Raw genomic sequence first — 18,733 nt, 5'->3', positions numbered from 1 at the left:
AAATGTATCACTTCAACAATAAACAACATAGACATGTATATTGACACTACCTAAAATCAATCACTCTTAGAAGAACCTAATCAAAATGACTTTGTTAAATACAAAGTTTTAGAATAAATACAAAATACTAATACTAAGAATATATATACATACACACATAAGTAACTTACCTGCTGTGGAAAACAATACTTCAAAGCCATGAGTTGAGTGATAAGAGTGCATAGATATGACACAAACAAGCATACTCATAATGTGCATTCTTCCCATCTTTTAGAAGCAATTTCTAGTACAAAAGAATGAAAAATGTGACACAACCATGAAAATGCATGCAAGATTGAGAGCTGAGAAAGCCACAAAGGTAGGCTCCTAAATAAAACGACACAACAAATCAGTTAGGTAAACTATCAACAAAAAAAATAAATCATCAACAAAAAATATCTAATAAATGAAATTATTTACATGAATCCCTTGAAATTGTGTGTATAGCAGTATAGATATACAAAAGACTTTTTTATGTTGATCATCTAAATGTCATTACTCATGAGAAAATCTAATGTATATGATAGGTGTGAGAGAGAGTGGACTAGTTGGGAAGTTGTTTTTGGTTTGATGATGACAGCTAAATTTTTGTTGTTTCACACATGCAATAGTTCATTGATAGGATATTTTATATCAGTTACTATCAATGTAGGTACCTTGAGAAAAAATAGGAACTAATGTTCTCCAATAATCCAAACTGATTTACCAAAACAAACAAAAAAACTAATATTTGATAATCTCTTTTGCCACGAAATAAAAAATAGCATGTAGCAACCATATGAGTAATATTGATATTATCTAATTTGAAAAAAATGCAGAACATTAAAAAACCAATAGGCATTTAACAATGAATATATGAATGATAAGTTACTTAGGTTAACTATGAAAATTTAATGGCCAACTATGAAAATTTTAAAAATCTAGTTTAATCTTTTAATTAAATATAATGGTTAATTAAATATAACGGCTAATTATGAGAATCTAAAAAATATCCAACATACATAATTATATCAATTAAGTCCATCTTTTTTTGACAAAATAAAAATGATGTACATATTTTTAATAGCTAGTTAAATAACAGCTAATTATGATAATTTAAAAAATATTCAACATACATAATCATATCAATCAAGTCCATATTTTTTTTGAAATTATGTCGCACAACATTTCATGCTCTTGTAGTTGTCTTGGATTCATATTTGATGTATCCTTTAAGAGTATTTGCAAATCTTCGATCTTCAACCTTTCCCTCTCCATCTCAAGTTTTGCTTCCTTAATACGTGTCCAATTACGTGAAAACTCCGACATTATGCCAACTTTTTTTTAAGTCATCTTGCAAATCATTAATTTTTTCCAAAAGGGGAGACTTTTCCACAAGCTTTTATTTCTTCTTCCTTTTGGCCGCCTTTTGACCCATTGGACGACGTAACGAAGTACGTGATGGTTGATTATATTCGTTGATCGTTGGTGTCGGTGGGTTGGAAGATGATGAATATCCTCCTGAAGCTGAATTCTTCGTTCTTTTTGCGGAAGATTCTGTTATACCCCAAAGCCATTTGTCTTCATCCTTCAATATTTTCCATGCATCTTCAAATGTAAATTTTTCATGTTCATCTTGGTAATATATTTGCTTTGCAGCTGAAATGATGTCGCTCTCACAGCTCCTGCTTTTATGTGTAGTCACAACGTGTTTGTAGCACCCAACAAATTTTTGAACCGCATGATTTATTTTGTGTCATCGATCTTTTAGTCCCATCGGTTTCCTTTCTATATACTTTTTGTCCCGATACTTGTTACAAGCTTCATCAATCCTCTTCCAAAAACTTTTCTCCTTTTTGATCAACCCCAATAATTGCATTCTTTGAACTGTTGAGCCATTGAATGAGAACTTCATCTTCCTTTGATTGGAATCTTGTTTTTGGCGTATTAACAACCGGTGTCGATCCAACTTCTTCACTAAGGTTAGTAGTTTCCAACCCACCTTGAGTGCAAAGTTGTGGTGTTTCAAACACTTGATCATTTGATTGCATGTCACTACTACTCATTTGAATCCCATGAAGCATAGTGGGGTTAGTTAATTGATATGGATAATTTTCGGTATGATATGGATATTTTCCAAAGTGTGGATTAATTTGTAGATTTGGGTCACTTGTAGTCATAATTTTTTGAAATGAAACACAATCACAGACACACATTTTCAAATTGATATTCACTCAAATTACTATATATCAAACAGAACACAATCACAATCACAGATACACATTCTCGAACGTTTTTGAAATTAAAACATCAATTCTAAAATTACAACTTGATTTGAAATAGAACAACAACAAAATAGTACAATTTGATGCATCAATAAATTATGCAAATTGCTATAAAACATAACACCAACAACAACCCCAAGATTCCTCTCCTTATTTTTTAGTGCATCATTCCTCATCAACGAGCTCTTATAAGACAAAAATGGAAGATAAACCAAATTAATGCGAGTAGATGAACCAAATCAAGGGCGATGACAAAACAATTGGCATAAGTTGTATGAAAAAGATTATAGAATCACCCCATTTACATTTTACCTAGTAAAGATAAGAGAGTAAAAAAAATGAAAAAGGAGAATCTGAAATCCAAAGCATGTTAATACTATATAAACTTATCCTCTTCAAATGAACTTATATCATCTTAAAATGAAATTTTAATTTTAATACAACATGTTGAAATTATGTTCTTTAAAGGACATATGTCTAACACGTTGTTTGAGACAATTGTGCACTTTGAATGATGTTCAGGATAACGTGTAGAACAATTGTGATGTAGGATTATAAAGTACTCCCTCCGTCCCAAATCTTTGGTCCTTTTGGTTTTTTAGTTTTGTCCCAAATCTTTGGTCATTTTAAGAAACCAATGCACAATTAGAAATATTTTACCATTTGTACCCTTAGTAAAGTTAAAACATTAATTAATATGAAAAATTAAAGCATTAAGTAAATAAATTTTCTCTTTCTTAATAAAGTAAGGGTAAAAGTGACATAACTTATCAATCTTCATTATTTCTTAATTTCCGTGCAAAACTCTCAAAGGACTAAAGTTTTGGTACAGATGGAGTAATAAGAAAGCAGTAAAGAACACAATCAATTGTTAACCCAGTTCGATATTACCTACACCTGAAGGATAAAGAAAGACAAGAAATGAGGTTTGAATTGAGTTTCTAATGATTTAAACATTTTTCAAATTCAAGACACGCTAAACAAAAACAATAACAACAAATAAAAGACAAAGTGATTTTTATACTGGTTCATCGTTAACGAGGCTACTTCAGTCCACTCCACCTGAGTGAGTTTGCCTTGTACCTCAACGATCTAATCCAACAATCTAGAAAGATTACAACCTCACTAACAACTGTCAATGACTTGTTGAGGCTGCTGACTAATCGTAGTCCCTCAAAGAAACTTCAACAACCGTTGATTACAATTCCTTGTGTTTACAGAGTTGCTTCTATGTAAGCAGATTACACAAATGCTAGTCGTGCTCGTACACTTAGTTATTTTACAACACTAAATGTTTTGTACAAAAATTTCCGGTAGAATTGAAGAATATAAAATTGTATATACAATACTAAGCGCTAGTGACAGATACTAACTTCACTCGTTCAGAGTCTTCACTTCACTTAGTTGAGAGTCTTCACGTTTAAAGAAATAAAAATTTTCACTGTATACTAAAATCTTAATCTTAATGATTGAATAAAAAAAATATTAATTTTTATAAAATTTATCAAAACTCAATCCATACATTACTACATGATACATCTCTAAATAAAAAAAATCTAAAATTTTATTATTATAATAATAAAAATAAAAAAAGTCCAACCTCATAAAAAAGCTAGAAAAGTTGAGAAAAGAAAGTAAACTGCGAAATGTCCTCAAAATTTGAAAATAGGAAAATACACAATGAAATTATAAAACGTCAATTAAATTATCCCTGATGTGAATTCTAACCGATTGTGTCAGGCGGCAATTTGATTGACTTTTTTATACTTTCCAAAAATATTTACATATTTCCAAATTTCAAAAAGGTATTTGAGAAATTTTAAAGTTTCGATCAGTATTTGACACGAAAAAAGTCCCAAATTGCGGAAAAATGGACAAGAGAGAGAGAGCGCGCTAAAGACAAGAGGCAAAACCCAAATGCTAATTCAATTCATCCTTCATTTGAAATTGAGATAAATACAAATCGACTCTGCGTTAATGTTTGACTCTACTTCGCAGCAAAATTCATAGCTTTTTCCATCGTATCATATTCTCCCTCTAAGCTTCTTCTGCTTTTCCTTCGATTCTGAATTCTCACTCACTGATTACGGAGGTAGGGTTTCCATTTCAGTTATTTTTCTCCCAATTTTACATAACCGTTCATCATTGCTATTATTTTATTTTTAGTTCGGCTTCTCCTTCACGTTATTGATTAGATTAGGGTTTTGTTCCATTTTTTAGGATTGTGTGGAATACATGAATGTCAAAATTATCGTATGTCTTAGTTGATTTTGATATGATTGAAGTTTATATTTAATAACACGATACATAAATCAATTTTGGTATGATTGAATTTTATATTTAATTAATGTATATGTATATGTATATTCTATGGTAATATTTTATTTTTATTTTAATTTAATGGAGAAATATTTATATGCTTGAAGATATTCTGTTGAGTTGTTGTTTATGTTATTATGCAGGTATAGATGCTTGGAAAAGGTGTCTCAAGAGAGCACTTTCAACCCCGGACATGTTCTACGAGGAAGAATACATCCAAAACTGGTCGGGCGAAACTGGATTTAGAGAATATTGTTTACATTGACTTAGATTGTGATCAATTTGATGATGTAGAAATGATAGATTGTCCTGATGCTGTTTTACAAAATTTGTGCGGTTTTAGTGGGCCTATTAGAGATAGAACATCGACACCACATAGTGTTATTAATTAGCATTAATGATGATGATGTGGATCATTCTGGAATTGATGTTGATGGTGTTGGAGAGTTGGATAGTGATGCCTCTTCAAACAAAAGGTTTTCTACGACCTCAAGTGTGCGAAATTCTGTACATGTAGATGTTGATGATTGTGATGTGTAAGAAAAAGATTCTGTTTCAAAGAGGCAAAAAAGTAAGGAAGTTTTCTCTTCAAGGACTGCTTTAAGAAATCGTTATGGTTTATATGGGTCTGAAATTGAGTCATCTGATAGTGATTGTTCTGATTGTGAGGTCATAAAACGTGAACAGTGGGAAAAGGTTTCGGCAAAGAGAAAGGGCCGTGTATTTAATGAGCGTGCTAGTTCTTTTGGTTTACATAGAAATAATTACAATAATATAGAAGTGGAAAATAAGTCTCAAAGGCATGGGAAGGGCCCTTTATATGGTCCTAGCAGTAGTAATTATGTCAAGGAGAATCAATCTTCCTTCACTGTTAAGGATGATATTCGGCATGGAGAAAAGGCAACGAGAGAAAAAGTTTCTTCCTGCCCCAACTCCGAAAATTCTAACTTCTGTAATGGTTTTACTGGTTCTTCAAGGTTAGAGAAAGTTCTAGGTGATGAAGAGTCTAAATTTATGAGCTCCAATGACATGGAAGTTGACGATGATGAATCTCAATTGAATGCACATGACAGGCAAGTTGACAGTGATGAATCTCCATTGAGGAATAAAAACGACAATATTTTTTAAGGGAATTCTAACGGTGCCTCTTTTGATAAAATGAATTATAATGGTCATGAGTTTGAGTTACATACTCAAGATGCTGATATTCCTGCTTCAAGTAAGAAGAATATAATTAATCAAAAAGAAAAGCATAAGGAAACCGATTTATATAAACAAGCCATGGAAGAGGAATTGGCATCCAGACAGCGAGCATTGCAAATTCAGGTGATTCTTTTTTCCTATTCCAGTTATGCCTTGGCTCTTTAAACAGTTGCATAGTTTGTCTTGCATGTTGAAGGGGGGCGAATCAGTTGGTAAATGCTGCCTCCCTTGGAAATTCAAGTGTATTTATTGTTTAGATTAGACTTATCTAGTTTACATCTGAAGCCCTTATAGTTTTGGGACTTGGATGATAACTTGAAACTGTAGGAGTTTCAAATAAAGGCGGGCATAATTTTATCTACTCTTCATGTCTACTATTGTTATTCATCTCTATGATTATTAAATTGATGTGTGTATGTAAAAGAATAAATATATTACTATTAAAAGAAAAAATATGCTAAGAATAGTATTTGTGAATGTGTATCTTTTTTGCTATGAAAGTATATACTAAATGAGAGAACAAAATAGAAAACAATCAAGAAAAAAGAGAAAATATATGAAATAGAGCTGACCATACCCTCGTATCTATTGGAGAAACCTTATTGAAAAGCTCATGCGCTTTTCACAGATAGATCCAAAATGCCTAATGTTTCAAAATTGAGTTTCACTCAAGTTCGATGCATGAAAGTGTGGCATAAGTACAAAGCACAGTAAGTTAGGCCCAAATTATGCAAGTGATGTATTCAAGTAGAATAAGAATGAGAAAGCATCTCATTCGGTGTATTCTAGTGTAATGTATTCAAGTAGAAAGAATAATGCAAAGGCTTGGGACTGTGGAATATATGGTGAGTCACTGTGCACTGTGCAGTTCTAAAACCTTGAAATATGAAGGGGATTTAAGTATTTGTGTTGGCGCATAGCTATGTTGTTAAAAGTGGCCAACGCGGCCGCAATAGCGGTGCGAAGCGGATTTTTGAAGTGGCCGCTCCCAGGCGCACCGGTGCGTCGAGTTTCACATATTAGGCAAAACGACGGTTACTTTTCGTCGTTTCTGAAGTCTGCCTCCATCGTAAACTGCAAAGAAGAAAAGAAATGAAGAACGAAGAAGAAAAAAAAGAACGACGAAAATGAAGACAATGGAAGTAGCTTGTGGCTGATGAGAATTTTAGGACTAGGGTTAAGTATTTCTTTCATAATTGGGTAGTGGGCGAGGCCCACATTGAACTAACCAACAAACCCAAAAGGGTTAACTTATTAATACTAAATGTTAAAACAATCAATTAATTTAAACAAATTATTTTGTTTGATAAATTAAGAGCATCTAGATATCAAGGGATGGATAAATATCTCAATTATGTTGGCATCCTCATCCTTCCCCGTCCTCCACCGGCACCTATAGCTCATATTATTATTAAAAAAAGAAAAATAAGATAATTACATACGGGGGTCTAGGTCTTACCTATAGCTCATATTAAACAAATAAATTCACAATAATATTAATACTAAATATATTTTTTATTTATATTAATACTAAATAGTGCATTTATATTATTACTAATAATCAGTTAATTATCTTTTTTCTACTATAAAAAATCAATTTATTGCCTTTAATTTTCCATTTCTATTAATATCAAATATTTTTTTTTCATACTTTCTCGGTCCTTAATTAATAAAATATTTATTTTTTAATGTCCGCGTCGCTAAAATAGCGCTCGCGCCGCTCCCCGCTACCGCGCCGCTTTCCAAGATTAATAACATCGGCGGATAGTGGTGCATCACATAATCATTTCACAAATTACAACTACTCTAGATTGATGATTGAGATTTGAAACAACTATGTAGTTGTTATACTTGTGATTACAATTGCATCTCAGGATGCGTAGTTTGAAAGTATTTCTACCTGAACCAGGGTCGTGCTGTATTTCAAGCAGCCAAGCCCAAAGCCTATGGGTCATTCAAGTCCATGCCGACTGACTATGTGTGGTTTTGCAATCAATGAGTTGAGCTCCTCACTTTCCCTTTAAATTGACACATTCATTTCAGAAGAGAAATTCCAATATAATTGTGTTTGCCTCATTGGATTTTCCAGCATTACCCTCCACTGCCTTGGGCTTACCAGCCTAGTAATTTTAAAAAATGTTAAATGGACATATCTTGTGCAAATTCGTTACGTTCAGTGCCAAATAATGTAATTCTGTTAAACCACCAATGTCATTTATTATTATTATTATTATTATTATTATTATTTTATTATTATTATTATTATTATTATTATTATTATTATATATTTTTTCTTTGTAATTGTTATGGCTAATCGATATGTTATGGTTTCTTGTATATCTTCATTTTAAATTTTAAATGTTAATGTTCTTTATAAGGAGTTTAATGTATTCCATGCAAGTACATGCTAGATATTTGATGTTACTCACGTAATTTTACCGTAAACTTATATGCATACTACAGGCAGAGGAAGCACAAAAAATGCGCGAAATGCGCAAAAGAAAAAAGGCTGAAAATCAGGAGAAAGAATTAATGAACATGAAAGAAAAACTGCGGAACGAAATAAAGAAGAAGCTCGATCAATTGGAGAGGCAATGCACAGATATGACCTCACTGCTTCGTGGCTTAGGAATAAATGTGGGGGAAAGTCTTAGACCTTCACCAAACGAGGCAAGTTGTGTTTATCTATTGCTTTTCAATATCGCATCATTCTTTACCTCACTTCATGTTTTAGATTCTGTATAATATTTCAATACTATGCTACAATCTTTCGGTACTTTATTCAATACTATGCTAATATCAGATATTCATTATATTTTAAATTTTATTTTCCTCATTTACAATTGAACATATTTGAGTCCCAAAGTTCTTCCTGTGTAACATCTGATGTCTTCCCCTTCTCAAGGTTGAGTACTTGAGTTCATTTTTATCATACATGTAATGAAATTGTGAGCTATTTATGATTCTTATTTGAATAGTGCCTTTTGTTCTGTGTTTTATGCTTAACATTTTTATCTTCTGGTGATCATTCCAGGTGCAAGCTGCCTATAGACGGGCTATGTTGAAGTTCCATCCAGATCGTGCATCAAAAGCCGACATTAGCAAGCAAATTGAGGCTGAGGAAACGTCCAAGCTCATCACATCATGCATGAGGGATAAGTTTTGTTCAACTTCATGACCCTAAGATAAATTCCAATGTATGAATTGATTTGGGTAGTGTTTTAATTGAAGCGCCTATGCTTCATTTTATTTTTGTATTATTTTTTTAATTCATTTAGCCTTGTCTAACCTTCCCCCAAATTTAATGGCAGGATAAATAGGTTAGGGAACAAGAACATGTAAAGGTTATAACTCTTAGGGTAGGGCCAGTTTTTTAAGATGGGCTGTAAAATTCATTCTTTGTGGAATCAATTTATAATGATGTAGAGTTATTGGTGGATGAACTGTTGGTGCAATCCATATAAAACTTTTTAAGAGGTACAAAGTCTACGGAATTGAGTGCTTATTAAGTACTATTATTGAAAAATTATAAATGAGTGATATATACACGTGAGACTCAATTAAGTAACAAAAAATAGAGAGCTCTATTGTGGATGCTCTTAGGAGTGCTAGCAAAAGATACCAAAACAAATGGAACTGTAATACTAACTTGGCTGCTTTGTCTGCTTCTTGTGCATCTGCAGGGATACCTTCTATTGCTTTCTTTCCTGAATATCTATTGCTCAATTGGTTCAACAACGGAGGAACCCTAATTGCAGATTTAATTTTGCCCCTTTCAATTTAAAACAAGCTCTTAATTTTATTTTGTTATTAAAAATTATTATTGCAATTTTGATTTAAAGTTAAATAAAAATGGGGAGGTTAGTATACACGTCAGCAAAAGGTACAGTCATCATCTGCCAAATCATCGAAAAGTAGACATGTCAGCAAATTTTTTAAATCAGGGACTCTTTAAAATGTTTTGAGATTTTACAGGGATATAATATTTTTTTTATAGGGATGAAAATCAAAACTGATCACATTTGCATAGACCAAAATAATTTTGAAGCTTAAAAGCTTTTATATTTGTTGCCATACTTACTAATAAAAATATTAGTAATGATAACAATATTTAATACTCTCTTAGTTATTAAGGTGAAATTTAAGTGAGATTTATATAAATTTAAAAATAGATCTCACAGATTAAAATTTAGTTCCTCTTAAATTTCACCTTATAACTATGAGTGTATAGGTTAAAAAGAAAAACTTGTACAAAATACATTATACAATCAACACTTGAATTAGAGTTACATGAGAATTATTGTGTAATGTGACATTCAACTCTCACATTGAAGTGCTGCTTTTATCTTTTGAACGGTACATGAAATGAGATTGTTAACTGTCTCAACTGATTCCACCGTGAGCTTCGCGGTGGGAAGACTGTTCACAAGTATCTGAAACGCGACCGTCAAAAGAGATCCATTTGCTCTATGCTGCAATCCGCCTCTTTGATTATCACTATCGTCGCTATATCCATCAGGCAAGATGGCAAAGCCCGACGGAAGAAGTGCAACGTAAGCTGAATCGCCGCCGTTCATTACTACATGCATTGCAGGTATATCTACCGGCGCATACACAACAAGTGAACCCGACGCATCTGTGCATGTTTCCTGTAGAATCAACATGCTACTTTGGCTTGAATTATTACCCTGCAATAATTAAGAAGAAAAAAACATTAAAAATAGTTTCGTGAACATTCCCATAAGTTCTAAGAATTTTAAATTAATTATTATAACACATGTATTGTTTAGTCGTGAAGAAGAACGCACTAGATTGTATTGATACATTCATACATTAGATAAAGAATAATTATACAAGTTGAAAATGTTAATTTTTTTTTTTGGAAACATTAACATTTTCAACCGGTAAAACTTAACTCATACTTGATAGATTTTAATTTTAAAAAATTATTTCAATTTCATTTGTTGTCGTTTTTTGTTAAGTTGATTGGTGTGGAGAGGTAGTCAAAGAAGTCAAACTTGGTACCACTTTTTTTGTTTTCTTTTTCTAAATGAACTTAATTAATAAAAAAATGAGGTAAGAGGTTAGAAAATTGCAAGTTGACAAATGTTTCTTATTTTGACTTTTGGTAAAAGTTTACTGAAACAAACACTGCCATATTCGAGGTACAAATTGTCCTCATAGATGCTTCCAAATATTTTCAGCCCCTGTCCTTCTCAATTTTACCTTTTTATCTCATGACAATCTCATGCAACACTCAAATCAAGAATAGTAAAGCGTACGCCATTCAATCTTTCAACTTATGCAATGAAAAATAAAACCGGCACTCCATTTCAAATTATATAAAAATAATTTTTATTGATAATGAGAAAATGAAGAAAGAAAATAGATTAAATATAATTTTCATTTAATTTCATAAAAATAAGTAAAATTTAATTTTAAAAATAATAAAATTTGATTTTTTAGCATACAATTTAGGACAATAAAAGTTTTTATTTTTGCTTATAAATACAGAGTGAGGATGGCCATGAGTGAAAGTTTCAACTCAAGTTACTCAACTATGATGGCATCAACAATAATATTGTCTCTCTTTAAAAGAAATACTTTACATAAAAATGAAAAATAATATTTATAGGATCAAACTTATGTACAGTTCCATATACACAGTTCTTACTGTGCTAGATACATGCGGAGAAATTATTTTTATTTAAAAACAATTTTCTTTTTCTTTTTTTAATTAAAAAATATAAATAACTATTTTTTTGTGAGAGGAACAAGAAAAACTGCATCTAAAGAAATGCATATAAGTTTTGTCCATATTTATATTCTCTAACAATTTTTGCATCTAAATTTTCGAATTTTGTCATTCACTTATTATATGGTAATTAAATTCTAAGTAAAGAATATTTAATTTTTTTTTTGACTTAGATTTAATTTTTTTAAACTTCTAATTCATGTCTACCATTTTTTAAACACTTACTTAGAAGATAAAGACAAGAATGAGACATTGAATATAATAAATAAAAAAAGGCATCGAAGATGGAAGAGAGATTCATACACTAGCTCGTAGAAGGGAGACACAGTTGCCATGGTCATGTCCTTTGGCAATGTGAGCCATCTCTTGCATGGGTCCACCATTGGAGAGTATGTCCCACTCGCTTCGAAGCCTCTCGTTGCGTAAGAAATTGAAGACTTTTTGCTGTGAAGCAGGTAGCCAAACGGAGGTTGCTGCACTTAGTACAACCCCCGGTGGCTCACCAGGATCATCAACACTCTTTCGCGTCATCACCCTAACATCCTCGCCCACGTTCCCTGCATTCAACTTGTTCCATTTGTGGACCGTCGATGCACAAACTCCGGCACAAAAGTTGTTTGTCATTCGATGTGCTAGCTTTAGCATGCTACGCCTTCCTCCCGAGCTTATTGCTGGCCATATAGAAAAACAACTTCCTTGGGTTATATCGGACACTTGACATGCATTTTGTATTTGATAGTTTAGGATTAAGATTAATTACTCTCAAACGTTTGCTAAAAATGTACGTACGTATGTATGTACGCACGTACATATACCTGATTGTTCTCGAGATGGAAGTGCCGATGACATTAAGATGGCTAGACATTCACATTGGCGTTGTAGGGTTGCAACCCAACGTTGTGCACCAAATCCCATGCCTAAGCTTAGCAAGGGCCTATAAAGTTGGTGAACTTGGCTTTCTTCGTATTCCGTATGCTCCACCCATGTCACCTACATCATCATATTCATGTAAATCAACTATGTTAGTTCTTCCAATGTCACGTTCCCCCAACATTATTGAAATTTAGCTAGCACAGATTTATAAATATTCATTGGATTCACTAATTCTTCCATTAATACTATAAGGGAGGAATTAAATAATTGAGTTATTCTCTACCAAAAAATAAAAATAAAATAATTGAGTTATTAAATTTTTTAAAGGAAAATGTTAATTAGTGTCCCCGGAGCGCAAGTTAAAGAAATCAATCACTTAACTAGTTTAGTCAATATATTTGAAGGAAAATGTTATTCAAACACAATTTTCTAACAAAAATACAATAAATATACATTTTTTGTTTTTTTAATATTATTTGCATGCATTGAATTACGTGCTTGTGAGTGGAGAAAATGTGATGTTAAATTTTTATCCCCAAATTTGATGTTGAAATAGCTTCCTTCATATTTGAAAAATAAAAAAATAAAAATACTATTTTCAATATAAAATTGCCATTTTTTTTATAATCTTAGCTAGTGCCCTGGAGACACCCGTTAACCCGACCCTTTTCTAAATACAATAAATTTGACAAAATTACAAGCAATAGTCTATGTTGGATATCTAATTAAAGGGCAGTTTTTACAAAATCAGAGTGACTCCAAAGAAATTTGAACATGATGTTGAGTTTCACTTGTATGAGAAATGACATTAAGATATATTTATAAGCCTTCTTCAAAGACCATATGGTATCCCTATCGAGTTCAAGACCCTCTGCTATGAGATTTTTGCTATCAGGCACCCACCCATATTTATATCTACACATCAAGTTTAAGAAATCAGATGATGATGGAAATGTATGAAAAGAAAATCATGTAAAAAGGCTGGCAATTAGGCTCAACGACAGACAAAGGTATATTATGGAGTTCCAGCATGTACATAAAATAATGGTACTATTAGATAAAGTCATCATCCGGGATTTTAGAGAAGCTGCATATGCAATATAAAAAGGTTCATCGAGATTTGCTATGATCTTTGCAGTATGGTGAACTCATCCCAAACACTCATAACAAAAAGACAAAATATCCTGTCTATTATCTTCATTCAAAATGGTCCACAATGAATATCTTATTTAACTGGCCTATAATTTTGTAGGGTCCTCTTAACAAGGTCACACACAATTTCATGATTTAAAATAATATGCTTATAGGGAACAACCAAATTATAGCATGAAAGATTTGGAATAGAAACATCACACGAATTTTTTATAGTGTGTGTGAATAAGTTAAAATAAACAATTAATTACTTAAAAGGGTTTGTAATTAATGTGTTCATGTAGCAACCAAAATTTAAGTGATAGAGACTTCCATGAATAGATCAATGTTTTCACCTAGATTTCACCTAAATTTATGTGTTCATGATCACTTGAATTCATGTGATGAAAGGAGTATAGTACTACTCTTTTTGTTTTTTTGTTTTCACTACTAGTTGAATCTGGTTTGGGGGTCAGTTGTGACATCAAGTGGTTCCAGCCCCCTTCTGATCACAGTTGCGGAAGATCGAACTGTGGTCCTTCCTACCAAGTTTAGCGTCAATCACCACTAAACCAACTAACGATTAATATATAATTAACATGGGAATCATCACTGACAGAGTGATTCTATAGTGAATACTAACTAAATAAAATGAATTACTTGGAAGCATGAGCTTTCTAAGTTGCTTGGGAAAGCAAAAGCTCCATGATTCCTTAGCTTTGTGTTTTCCCCTCCCAAACTTTAAATTATTGCTCAATTCAACTACCATGTTTCAATTACTTGTACATCAACTTGGAAGTAATACAATAAATGTTGTTAATTATTATGAAAGAAAAAAAAAAAAACAGGTGAGATATAGTACGGTTTATTATAGGTGTCCTTACAAAACTATATTCAACACAACTTTTGTCAGAGTTTGAATCCTTTCCAAAATATATCTAATATGTACTTCTAAAAATTGGTTAAAAATAGACTATAACCATATCTAGTTATCTACTAAACATGTATAAAAAATATTGGAGAACAAATGCAGTATTTTATTAAAATTTACTCAAAATAGTAAGGTCTATAATTTGTGGGCAAAATCGCATATTTGATCTACATTTATTTTAGGTTTTAAGTTTATTCTTTACGTTTATAAAATTTTAAGTTGGTCTCATACGTTATTGATATCAACAAAAGTTCGTCATTTTCGTTAATTTTTAAGTTAACTCTGTTTATAACATCTACATACACCCCTCAATGTTATTCAGGTATGCGCCTCTATTAGTCGCATGCATGTTTTTAATGGAAATTTGTCGAAGTGGCTAACTTATTATAACATTAGTAACGCAACCGACTTGACATTTTTTAAACATAGGAAATTATCTTTAAACCTAAAATAAAAGTAAGATGAAACATGCAAAATAGCTTAAAAATTATGTTATCAAGTGCACAGAAATTAATCTATTCACATTATTGACTAGAACCAATTGGAAAATATATATTTTTTACCTTGGAGTAACCATTTGGCATATCTTGAACCAGAAAACCAGAAGGAAGCTTCCTACAATTAAGAAAAGTGGATGCAACAGCTGAAGTTTGTGTGATGGTATCTATAGACACATCAACCACTGCCCATACTCCTTCTGCGTGCTGCTTGCAAAACCTTAGAAAATTCACCAAACGAACTGGAACCAATGGAGATAGTACTTGAAGTTCAGCTTGCATCTGTTAATTCACAAACAAATTTCATGTGGTAAATAAATTAAAAAGATAAAATATTAATGAAAGGTAACAATTTCGAATTTATTTTTTTAATGGCAAATTGTTAGTATGTTATAATGTTATGTTAGTTTTTCTGCTTGTCAGGACTTGAACCCTGACCTCCAACTCATTGAGCTACCCATTCCACCCCGCTAACAATTTTTATTTATGTTTATAATAATTTATATACCAATTGAAGAGCACCATTTCTGGTTCCATTTATTCCACTAGATATCACTTCATTTGTTGAGGTTCTTGCAATCACACAAGGGAACATCTCTGACCATCGATTCTGTTACAACAGAACCAAAATCAGTTTCAAGTACAACAAATTAATATATAGATATATAAGTAAATCACTATTAAAAAATATAATATATTAGAAACATAAATTTGTTATTATAAGTACAAAATATAAAACTTGTCTATATTTTTTAATTCAGATCGCCAATATTGAGAAATAGTTCGCATTCATGCAGGCGTTAGCACATCATCCTCTGTTATATTGAGATCAGACAGTTAAAATTTAAATGCATTCAATAAAAAACAACTAAAGAGTTGTATGATCTTGATCTCTATCAGTCACCGATTTTTTTATTTTTTTTATCATCGAACAAATTTCATTCTAGTTTCTAATCTACTATTTTCTAGTAGTAAATTTTTTTATTTATTTTTTATTTTGTTGCAAAAACCTTAAGTTTTTTCTAGTAGTAAATATATTATCCACATAAAATGAGAAAAGAAAAAGATCATTATGCTATAATAACTTAAAATTAGAAGACAAGAATAATAAAGAGGAAAAGAAGATGGAGAAAGTTGAAAAAAGCATACTGAGTCCATTAAAGTTTCAACAAGAGCCAAGCTGTTTATGATAACAACACCACTTTCTCTAGAAGCCTCAGAGACAAAACCATTTGGTTTCAAACCAATGCAAGAAGAAGTACTTATTGTCCTTGTATATTCCTCATGGTTAAGAATTTCTCTTCCACCTTCAACACTTCTAATCCAAAGGGGCTCATTAGTTTGTGCCATTTTTACTAACTCATCCATTGCAACCAAAGCAAGTTCAAGAAGCATAGACCTCTCTATTGATCTATCAAAACCATTACTACTAGTACTATTTGTTGCTATTATTGTTGAAGGTGGTGAAATTGACACCATTCCAAAATCTTGTCCTAAGGGTAATGTTGAAGGCAAAGTATTGCTATGATCACCAACAAAACTAAATTCTAAACTTGAGTTTGGTAACGACGTAATCGGACGGCCTAAAAACTTGCTAGCAAGTGTACAAACTCTTTCTAGATCATCTTTTAATCTTGCATTTTCAATTCTTAGATGTTGTTCTTCAAGTGAAATTTCATTAATAATTGTTGGTCCTCCACAATTTGAGCACATAGGATTCCTCATTGCTTCTCTTATTGACATGTTCTCAACTCTTAGCTTATCATTTGCTTGCCTAAGTAGTGAATTTTCATGGCGCTCCAATTGAGTCTGGTTTAAATAGCAAACATACAAAAATTAAAAATCTATGAAGCATCGACACAAATTCACAATCGTAATAATTTAAAAGAATTAGTTAATTAAATGTAATAACATGTGTCAGTATCGTGCTAGACACCAGACACGTTTTCAATCAGAAGTGTTTGTGCTACAATGTTCAGAATCCCTTTAAAAAAATTGTTAACTTCCATGAATACAAAAAAGGACTTTTGAAAAGTTTTTTGTTACCTTCATTTGTGTTCTTCTATTTTGGAACCAAAACTTAACTTGTCTTGTTTCCAAACAAAGCCTTTTGCTGAGTTCAAGCCTTTGTTTTTCATCAGGGTGAGGACACTCTTTAAACATCCTAAAAAAATCAAAAGACAAACAAAAAATAAATTAAACCCCACAATTTTTTTTTATAGAATTAAATATAATTTTTTTTGTTTTTGTGATGAAGGGATCAAATTATGATACATACGATTCAAGTTCTTGAATTTGTTGAGGAGTATGTCGGTGATAACGTTTTTTCCTTGGTGGATTGTCGGCAGCATCGTCACCGGAAACACCATCTATGTTATCACTACCACCAGATCTGCTTTCATGTTCTTCTTCTTCTTCTTCTCTGTTCCTTCTCAAACTATGAAAACTCTCTGCCATTAATCTACTCATATCACCACCTCCACCTTGTCCTTCCATATTTGTTTGCTGTAATATTCAATTTTGGCCAAACAACAAAGCATAAAAAAAAAAAATAGTTAAGCAAAAAGATGGTATAATTGCGATCGGGAGGGGCTGGAACTAGATGTCAGAACTGACCCTGAACCAGATTAAACTAACGATAAAGCAGGAAAAAAATGGTATAATTAATATATATATATATATATATATATATATATATATATATATAATCTCTTACAAGTGATAAAGATAGACCAGGTGAGTTGAACATGGATTTAACCAAAGTTGGAGTTGATAAATGAGGTTGTGAGATTGCACTAGAAGGCATTATTATTCTATAGTTGTTGTTATGGTTTGTTCCGTTGCTAAAAGCAATATCTGATACTGAACTGATTTTAGCACTTTCACCACAACCTGACTTATTGTCACCAAAACTCATCAAAGTAGAATTTTTTTTGCTTTGTTTTCTTTTGACAATCAAGCACCACAAAAGTTCTGAACAATCTCTTTGAAAATAGAAAATAGGTTCTTGTTAGCTAGTGTTACTAGTGATTCAGCTTTGTAGAGATTTTTTCTTTTTGTAGTGATTATTCTTATCCTAGATTTTCCAAACTAAAGGGTATGTATCTAGAGAAGAGAAATGAATTGGGTTGCTTGGAATCAGCCTTATAAACTTGGGTGTACAATCAAAAACAAATATTTTTCAATCCAAGAAAACATAATATACTTATAAATAAATAGAAAACAAGAGAGAGAAATAGATAAAGTAATAATATGAAAAATTATTGTTTATTTTAGAAGAAAATAAAAATAAAATAAAAATTAAAAGAGAAAACTTTTATTAGAGTTTTACCGGTTTGGTAACTGTTTCTTATATATATTGGGTTGAAATTTCCTTTTATGTCTTTTACCTACTCTCTTGGTTTGTTAATTATAAATAAAAATTAATATTTTTTTCATTAAATAACAAATATATCCCATCTAATTAGATATATCATTATTCGATAAACAAAAAAATAATTTTTTTTAATAATTGAAAACCGATTGAGTATTTTATAAACTCTCTTGTACTCACTAATAAAAAATGGGTCATGCTAACCGGTGCCCCCGGGGCACTGGTTAAGGAAACCAAAAAAGGAAATTTTAAAATTAAAAATAACAATGTTTACACTTTCGAGGCATTGATTGCACAAACTTCAATGTGATATTACTATATTTGGTTCCTTAAACAGTGCCCCGGGCA

General features: G+C 31.6%; 2 protein-coding genes and 1 pseudogene across 3 annotated transcripts; 1 reads left to right on the top strand and 2 right to left on the bottom strand.

The window, feature by feature from the left end:
- Nucleotides 1–1,167: 1,167 nt before the first annotated feature.
- LOC123891915 lies at nucleotides 1,168–2,198 on the bottom strand (annotated as a pseudogene).
- A 1,934-nt stretch (nucleotides 2,199–4,132) lies between these two features.
- On the top strand, nucleotides 4,133–9,319 carry LOC123893018. 2 transcript variants are annotated; one of them, XM_045942933.1, is made up of 5 exons: nucleotides 4,156–4,395; nucleotides 4,766–5,948; nucleotides 8,289–8,495; nucleotides 8,860–9,022; nucleotides 9,137–9,319. In XM_045942933.1, exons 2-4 carry the CDS (start codon nucleotides 5,781–5,783, stop codon nucleotides 9,001–9,003), a joined length of 519 nt encoding a protein of 172 aa, XP_045798889.1. In that variant the 5' UTR covers nucleotides 4,156–4,395; nucleotides 4,766–5,780; the 3' UTR covers nucleotides 9,004–9,022; nucleotides 9,137–9,319. The 2 variants fall into 2 exon arrangements, with proteins under 2 accessions (XP_045798888.1, XP_045798889.1); XM_045942932.1 differs by having other exon boundaries at nucleotides 4,133–4,395; nucleotides 8,860–9,319.
- Nucleotides 9,320–9,792: 473 nt separating this feature from the next.
- LOC123892867 (homeobox-leucine zipper protein ANTHOCYANINLESS 2-like) lies at nucleotides 9,793–18,200 on the bottom strand. The gene is made up of 9 exons (XM_045942749.1): nucleotides 17,729–18,200; nucleotides 17,291–17,517; nucleotides 17,059–17,176; nucleotides 16,162–16,821; nucleotides 15,521–15,622; nucleotides 15,079–15,294; nucleotides 12,396–12,570; nucleotides 11,884–12,251; nucleotides 9,793–10,513 (listed from the first exon to the last, which is right to left on the bottom strand). Exons 1-9 carry the CDS (start codon nucleotides 17,927–17,929, stop codon nucleotides 10,142–10,144), a joined length of 2,439 nt encoding a protein of 812 aa, XP_045798705.1. The 5' UTR covers nucleotides 17,930–18,200; the 3' UTR covers nucleotides 9,793–10,141.
- Nucleotides 18,201–18,733: the final 533 nt, after the last annotated feature.

This window comes from Trifolium pratense, linkage group LG6 (genome assembly GCF_020283565.1).
Source record: "Trifolium pratense cultivar HEN17-A07 linkage group LG6, ARS_RC_1.1, whole genome shotgun sequence".
NCBI lineage: Eukaryota > Viridiplantae > Streptophyta > Magnoliopsida > Fabales > Fabaceae > Trifolium > Trifolium pratense.
Note: the sequence above shows the minus strand (reverse complement) of the source record. Positions and strands in the feature narration are given on the sequence as shown.